This window comes from Leiobunum rupestre, chromosome 4, assembly GCF_980474605.1.
Source record: "Leiobunum rupestre chromosome 4, qqLeiRupe1.1.hap1, whole genome shotgun sequence".
Classification (NCBI taxonomy): domain Eukaryota; kingdom Metazoa; phylum Arthropoda; class Arachnida; order Opiliones; family Sclerosomatidae; genus Leiobunum; species Leiobunum rupestre.
In genome coordinates, this window is record NC_143387.1 from 65,341,448 (window position 1) to 65,350,224 (window position 8,777).

General features: G+C 38.1%; 1 protein-coding gene across 2 annotated transcripts in view; it reads left to right on the forward strand.

Annotated features, from left to right (window-relative positions):
- The window catches only part of LOC149948784 (growth hormone secretagogue receptor type 1-like), a 31,902-nt gene extending 23,964 nt beyond the window's left edge, over positions 1–7,938 (forward strand). For both annotated transcript variants that reach the window (XM_090173917.1, XM_090173918.1), the window contains exons 4-5: positions 46–397; positions 6,252–7,938. In XM_090173917.1, the coding sequence (XP_090030043.1) occupies positions 46–397; positions 6,252–6,698 (799 nt within the window). In that variant the 3' untranslated portion in view covers positions 6,699–7,938. The remainder of the gene's footprint in view (positions 1–45; positions 398–6,251) is intronic.
- Positions 7,939–8,777: the final 839 nt, after the last annotated feature.

Below are 8,777 nucleotides of genomic sequence, written 5' to 3' on the forward strand. Positions count from 1 at the left end.
TTTCAAGCTCGACCGTTGATGGCATTTGGATTGATTTCTTAACAGGTACTACGCCATCTGTAAACCGTTGAAGGCGGGTTACACGTGCACGAAGATGCGGGCTTTGGCCATCATCGTGGTGGTGTGGGTGGTAGCGTTGATCGTGACCAGTCCCATCTTGATGATCGCCGAGTACACGACCAAGAAGTACATCGACGATAGCACGGTGACAGTCTGCCTGACGTCGGCGCACACTACTTGGCAGAAGATCTACTTCTCGACCATGGTCATCACCTTCTTTTGGCTTCCTCTGGTCATTCTGGTCGTCATTTTCGCCATTATCGCGAAGCATTTAACCAAAGACAGGGAACTGCCCACCAACGCCGCCGAAAGATCTAGAATGAGGTCCAGAAAACAGGTTAAACAGATTTTTACACCAATTAATAATACAAACAAAGAGTCAAAAATAATTTGATTTGGTACAATCTCAAATTTTAACATGACTGAAACACAGATATACGAAAAAATTTACTTCAAACACTTATGGGAGATAGGGAGACACCACTGACAGGGTGGGGAGGTGGGTAAACTCATACGGAGCCGCGACCAAACATTGCTTTGTGGACCGGCCGCACTACTAAGTTGATTTGGGACCTGAACGATTCACAATAAAGCTTAATACGAGAGTACTTTAGGACAACCCAAACCCAGGACAGGTTAAGCCCATGCTAGAAAACACTAAACAGAGCAAATTAAGTAGGATTTCTCTCGGGGTCAGAAATTCCCCATTATTTAGAGAACAGTTCTAATTTTAAAAAGTTTTAGGTGTCCGATTTGGATGGTACCCGTCTACAAAATCTAAAAAAAGTGATATTACTTACACTCATTTAGCACCCACGAAAATTTATAAACGCCTAATGGTTTCCTACCTGTAGGAAAGGCAAATGTCGAAGTCAAAATATTTCAGGTAAACGTCGTCTGCTATTTCAACTCTACCATCTAGATTCCATTTTTAATGAGCAACGGCAGATTTTAGAACTGTCTTTTAAAGATAATCAACACGTTTTGTAGTAGAATAACTATTTTTCTAAAAATTACGAGACGTACAGTTAACATATGGGGAACATTTTTAGAAGCCATGCAAATGTCTGAACATTACTTGCATGGTTTAAGAACTATAACTAACATTAAAACTTTAAATATGATATTTCCAATTTAATAACTGTTGTCTATTTAACAAATAACCATATAAATCAATATATGGACCGCGAGCTCCAAAGATTATAAACTGGTCGATAATTAGCCACCGTCAGCCTATTTGACGGATCAGCCAAGGCTTATTGAAAATTGAAAAGCCCTAGAAAGTAAAAATTAAGTTTACTTCGGCAAAATGATGATCAATTATTAAATCGGAACCTAAAATTGGTCATTACAAACATGCCCTTCGTTTCGAATTAAAGACATAATTCATTTACTACAACAATTTATCGCCAGAAAACTATAATAGGTCTTTCTATAAAGTAACATTGGCCTTCTTGTTTAGATGTATCGGGCGCGTCACTCGAGACGTAGAAGTGACGTTTCACTATGGTAGGCAATAGACGCTAGCATCTAGAAGCAATAAACACAACACCCCACACAAGGAGAACGCAACCCGTCAAAAGTCGTTGATTTTCTTGTGTACAGTTTTCATTGGCTAGACGCTTTAGCGCCTGCTGCCGTCGGAAGGGGGAATTTCGTAAAATAACCCCCCCCCCGCCCGTAACACGTTCAGCGTAAAGGCTCGTGACGCTCGTCCAATGAAATTACAAGCGTGTTTAAAGGCTAGCTGCGTTCTCCTTGTGTTTGTTGCTCCTAGCTAGCATCTAGGAGCAACAAACACAACACCCCACACAAGGAGAACGCAGCCCGTCAAAAGTCGTGGATTTTCTTGTGTATGTTTTTCATTGGCTAGACGCTTTAGCGCCTGCTGCCGTCGGAAGGGGAAAATTTGGAAATTGTCTTCCCCTCGCCCGTAAAACGTTCAGCGTAAAGGCTCGTGACTCTCGTCCAATGAAATTCGTACACAACCCTTCGTTAGCGTGTTTAAAGGCTAGCTGCGTTCTCCTTGTGTTTGTTGCTCCTAGCTAGCATAAACTCTATTTATGTCTTAAGGCCCATTTTCATGCTCGCTGGCAGCGGATAAAAATCATCAAAATTCGCTTCCGCCACTCGCAAGCGTGAAAATAAAGCTAAAATATCTGTTTTAAATAGATCGACGCGGAAAGTGAACAAGTGTGTAGCGGAAGCGGATTTTGTCGATTTTTAACCGCTACCAGCGAGCATGAAAATGGGGCTTTAAGCTTGTTTTCCACTAGCGCGCGTCATAATGTTATTTTCTTTACGCGCGTAAAAACGTTTAAACGTTTCAAAGCTGAGAAACGCGTCGTTGCGCGCGCCAGTGGAAAACAAGCTTTATTCAACTTGTTAAAAAGTTCCACACGCGTCTTGATATTTTAGCGTAATAAATGGGCTCGAGCGATTTCGCGCGTGTCCCCTGAAATTAAAAAAATGCACTAGCCTTTTACGCTAAAATATTAAAGAGTCGCCCTTTTTATAAAGATTAACCTTCAAAGCTGAACTGAACTCCTACGTATCTCGTGACGAAAGCGATACATTAAAACAAGTTCGGCAAGCGTAATGACTTTATAGAAAGGCTTATCATACTTATTCAATTACGTTACTTAAAAGGCCACATAATCGTTTGAATTTGGAGGGTGGAGTCGCGTAATTACGTATTTTGAGAAAGTTTAAAGCTCGCCTGAGTTCGGTCCGAATTTTTGATACGATTCTGCGAAGCTAAAAATTTCGAAGCCGATTTTTATAATCGAAAAAAATTGTAGTATATTTTAAATCTACTTAAGATTGTTATCAGATTTTAAAACTCAACACCAAAGTTGCCTAAATTACCTTATAGCCGAGTTTCCTTTCCGAAGACTTGTTTAGCTTTAAAGCTTAAGCGCTCTCAATTATCATTTAAAAAACCTGTCGCAAACACTTCTCTGAAAACGAGATCGGTTTGCGGCGTTGGAATTGAATCATTGAGGCCCGCTACTCCGCGTCTCTTAAAAGAAAGATTTCTATTTTTCGATACAATTTGGAAAATAACTCACGTCCACAAACCACTTAATAGGGTTTCAACCGGCAGGGAAGGATCGAGGAAATCCGAAGTCGTGTCTACTTCCCCCGAGCGCTAAAATGTTTGACACTTTAAAAACGTTGAGAGGCCCCCCTGAATCCTAACAAACTTATAAAATACGCCGAGGGTCGCCAAGCGAAAGGCTGTTTTTCGTTAGGACGGAAAAGCCGCGACGGCGTGCGCCGATGAAAAAAAATCCTCGTTAGGCCTAATACCATTTTGCCTAAAAGGCTCTCAGGTGTCACCTTTAATTTGTTACTCCAATAACGAGGGGCCAACACTTCTCTAAACAATTTCACCCGAGTCACGATTTTAAACAATACACCCGACCTTCTTTATTTCACATTCGGTTAGTACGCGTTCGTAACGGTATATAGATACATTCCAATAGTCAGAGGTTTTCTCAGTGTATTGTAGAGTGTTTAATCAATCTAACTTTGTAAGGCTGTCAAGGTATTCTAGAGTTACCGTTAAACAGTCTACGGGGATTTGCTTAAACTCTGAATTTCGTGGTAAAATACAACGAATTTCCGATATAATCTATTGGATAGTATTAAATTTCTGACCAAATCAGGTCATATTTCGACAAATTAAGCCATAAACTTTGCTTTAACCTGATTATGTCAATTTCAGTTTTTGTTAAAAATTATTACAAGTACTTTATTTCAAATAACGCAACAGTCTTTTAGAAAGAGGCCCTCAAAACTATTTTTTTCGGTCGTAACTTTCCACACGACACCGACTTAAAAGTAGACTGGTTAGAAATCCGAATATAGAAACGTGAAAAATAAGTCTGTATTCCTTTACATCCGCCCAATGCGTTTTCTAACGGGCACTTAACCTGTCTACTATCAAACTAAAATGTTACGTTACCTTAGAATGAAAGTTAAAGCCCTACAAAGCAACCAAATACATTTTAACATTATTTTTACTCCTAGTACAATTTAGTACATAGTGAGTTTATTAACCCAAAGCAATATCCATACCCCACAGTTAGGCTGTCCATAGGAAAACCCTAGTATACGACATTTTTATTCCTAAAATTATAATAATATTGGAAATTTAAACTTTTTTATGATTCACCACGGCAAAACCCAGTACATGAGCAAAAATATATACATTTACCATCAGAAAATTAAATCAGGATAAGAGTAACACGTGTGGTTTTGATCGTGGGAATATTACATTTTCTGGTTTTGGCAAAGCAAATACCACTTAATTTTCTTTACTATGGAAATTATAAAAGTTTTGTTTTATCAAAACAATATATTTCTCTTGGATTATTTGGCTTCTCCTTGAGAATATTGGATTTTTGCTTTGACCGAACGATATAATTTACTAGGTTTTACCACTAAGGTATTTTTGTATTTTTCATGGTAAGAATTTTTTAAAGTGCATTAACTGTCTACTTAACATCCTTAATTAATTAAAAGCGGCATTCATTTATCAAATTTTACGTGTAAGCAATAGAGGTTGAGTTTCATAGTGCTTCGGACGGCAAACTGCCCAGGTCATCCTGGTCATAATTTTCCGTTATCTGAAGACCATCTGTTAGGCAGCTGAGGTTGATCTGTTATATTCCCGTCGCCCAGCAATGTTATCTCATATTATATCTGATTGACTATCCCAAGTAACCGATCTGAACTGATCTGCTAAAATTAATCAGACCAGATTCAGTTATCTGACTTATACGTGTGGAAGTAAATCAAAATAAACAGTGAATAAAATTAAGAAAGAAATCTAACCCGGGTATAAGTGAAGTCGAAAATTATGAGACATCTGAAATCTTCTCACCTACTCTGCGTCGGCTTACGAAGAATTAGCTTTGGGTTCAAACTATCTGGTTTTGCATATTGACTCGTATCAACTGATCTGATAATTTCTGAAAATAATTGCGGATAATCTGATTTACCGCAATTCTTTTCTCAGTTCTGATAACGCGGTGGGGTGGCAGAGTGGTTAGCACTTTTACCTCGCAGGAGCCGGATTCGATCCCAGCTCGTGACAGTGGGTGAAACTCGGAACAACTCCTTCCGCGTTGAGTTTCAAGTTCTCTCCTCCTTCCGCGTTGAGTTTCAAGTTCTCTCCCCACTGGTTTAAGGGTTTTCACCCGAGAACCTCGGTTTCCCCTTCCATAAAAACTTGTTGAGTGTAGGGAGCTGTTGGCTCGCGTGGCGTGAAAGGCTTGCCACCACCCTCCTACGCATTGTAGCCCGGTCACCCGAATTAAAAGTCGCTTGGGTATTAGCCTAGCTGATTATTAATAATTGTTTTTTGATAATTTGTGGCAACTAGGAGCAACAAACACCGCACCCCACACAAAGAGAACGCAACCCGTCAAAAGTCGTGGATTTTCTCGCGTACAGTTTTCATTGGTTAGACGCTTTAGCGCCTGCTGCCGTCGCAAGGGGATAATTCGGAAATTGTCTTCCACCCGCCCGTAATACGTTCAGCGTAAAGGCTCGTCCACTGAAATTTGTACGCAACACCGCGTTAGCGTGTTTAAAGGCTAGCTGCGTTCTCCTTGTGTTTGTTGCTCCTAGCTAGCATAAACTCTATTTATGTCTAAAGCCCCATTTTCATGCTCGCTGGTAGTGGATAAAACTCGTCAAAATTTGCTTCCGCCACTCGCAAGCGTGAAAATAAAGCTAAAATATCTGTTTGAAACAGATCGACGCGGAAAGTGATAAAGTGTATAGCTGAAGCGGATTTTGTCGATTTTTACCCGCTACCAGCGAGCATGAAAATGGGGCTTTAAGCTTGTTTTCCACTAGCGCGCGTCATAATGTTATTTTCTTTACGCGCGTAAAAACGTCAAGCACTAGGGTTTTGACTACGGCAAAACACCTTCAACCAAAGGGCTTCGACCATAAAATAAATAAGGTTTAATTGGAATGGTAACAGGTTGACGCTTGTCATCGCGGCTTTTTGTCCCAGTGAAAGGCAGCCCTTAATTGACCAATAAACACAAACACTCAAATATCTAAAATTTTAACTTTAGCCGTTTGGTCACGGAACAGCCATTGTAGCTATCTAAAACTAGGACTGTGAAAGCAAAACTGGGAGAGGACTAATCGTTTTGTTTCGGACGCAGGTGATCGTGATGCTGGCGGCTGTTGTGGTGTGTTTCTTTCTTTGCTTGATGCCATTCCGCCTGCTGACCACTTGGGTCATCTTCACGCCCGCCACCAACGTCCTGCGTCTGGGGATGGAGCCTTATTACAACCTGCTCTACTTTTCTCGCGTGATGGTCTATATCAACTCGGCCGTGAACCCCATCCTCTACAACCTCATCTCTTCCAAATTTCGCGAAGCCTTCATCGGGACATTGTGTTGTCGCGCCCGAAGCAAACTTCTGCGACGCGGAACGTCGTCCAGGACCACCTACACTTCCTTGACCATCAACAACAGTTTACGGGGGACTTTCATTCCGTCCACCAAAGTCAAAAAAGAACTGACCACCGTGTCCAGTATCAACAAATGCGAAAAGACGGAACTGACCTCCGTTTCCTCCGTGGCCAGCGGAGAAAAATACGTCTAGGTACGTGAACGCGCGCAAACTAATATAAAAAGCTTTCCACCCAAAAAGAAAAAACCCAGAAACCAAAAGAAAAGTATTTTAAGACATTTCAGCTTAAAATAGAACGTACATATATCGCCAAATTTATACGGGTTTTTATATATTTTTAAAATTTAAAAAACTATAGAAAAATTATAAAATATTATTATTTATTACATTATTGTAGTTTCTGGATTTTATTTATAGTTAAAATTTTCGAATTCGTACGGGTTAAATATGTACAAGTAGAGCCCGAATGTGGTAGAGCGATAGACAATTCCTCTCGCAGGGATAACGACATTGGAGGTTGATTTTTAAATACTCGAAGTCTTACCAGATGGCGCCAGCATTATGAAAAATAGATATATTAAATTATCCAACACTGTGACAAATATAATTTTTATGATTCGTTTTGCGGCGAAATTTTCCGGAGTTGAGATTTTGCATAAAACTGCACTTATTAAAATAAATAAATCGGTATAATAAATTGGTGCCATCTAGTATAAATAAAATCGTCGATCTAAATGTTTGTTTTCCCTTAAGCAGTTTGTGAATCGGTCTATTTCTTCTTAGAAAAGGTAAATTTAAGAGCAATGAATCTGGCTATTGGTTTTTCAAGTGGTAGTTTCAAATACAGACGTTTGCTCAAAGGAATATATTTTTATTCCAAAAAGTAGAGGAAAAAAAATTAAAGATTCATTTTTAATTAAGAACTGATTTAAAAAAAAAACAAAATAAATATATTTATCATTCCTATCAAGTTGTGATTATTGTGTAATTTCGAAATAAATGTATGTTCAATCGTCGTTTATTATCGAAAACCAAAAAAAAAAAATTGAGGTCAGTTCTAAAGATTGGGGATTTTCGCGTTGATTAAAATCACGAAAAAACAATTTTTTGTTTTCCCAAAAAAAGCTTTGAAAACTCGCAAAGCTACCCCAAAAATTTATACACGCTTTAGTAAAACAAGTACAACTTCTCTTTTATCCGAAAAGTAAGATTATCTTGATTTAATATATATAATTAAATTATATAAACGAACAGTCGCCTTAAAATTTATAGTATTTACCAAAGAATAAGAATTTCAAACTAAACTAGATTAGATTAAATTAAAATTAATTTTCGTAGCGCTTATCCTGTAAAGTTAGAAATATCATCCAATTTCATTAGATTAAAAGAAAGAAAATTGCTGATTCTTAACTTCCGAATTAAAGGTTAAACGAACGAGGATCTAAAAAAAGTGAATAAATATATATTTCAATGTTTGTTTTATACTATTAAGAAATGCAAATGGTTGTTCAGTGATGTATATTTTGTAAATATATGATATAAAAGTATCATTGGTCGTACGTATTTTATGTTTAAAATTAACATACAAATTTGGAACGGAAGGGGGATAGATTTCGACGAAAGGCACCAAGTAAAGGTATTCCATTTTTCTTACATTTTTACCGAATTTTAGTTTTCTACAAGCCTTGAAAGTCTGAACATTCTACGATTTCTTTGGTGTATAGTACCACTGAAATATTATTTTTCTATATTCTAAATAAGCGCTGCCTTAGTTCCAAAACCAGTTGCAGAGCTAGGAAGTTTTTAAACTTAGGCTACATGTAGAAGTAGTCTTTTAAAACTTATTTTTTTTGTCATATGAAGGTTAATTTTTGAAAATTAATCTTAACTGTGGATTTTCTTACTTTACTTTCATTGAATGCATGCTTGCTATTTTTAAATTTTGCTTTGACCCCATTTGTTTTAAGGTTTTACCATAGTTCTGTAATACGCTCATGGTAAAATGTACACATTTTTCCTCATACTGGGATTTGCCGGGGTACATTAGAAAAAATAAATGTTTTTTTATCCTTTTTTATGTAAACAATTTTGGAGGGAAGTCACTAAACAGCGCCAAAAATATCTAAAGTCATAGGAGGGAGTGGGAAATGGTCGAAGGTTGGTGTTCCACACCTAAAACCTGAGGTTATATTCCCTTTAAATGCCAGTTAGGCTATAGCCAACCTCAACCTTCCCTTAGCACCGCTATTGGCAAAAAACCAGGTAACTCGA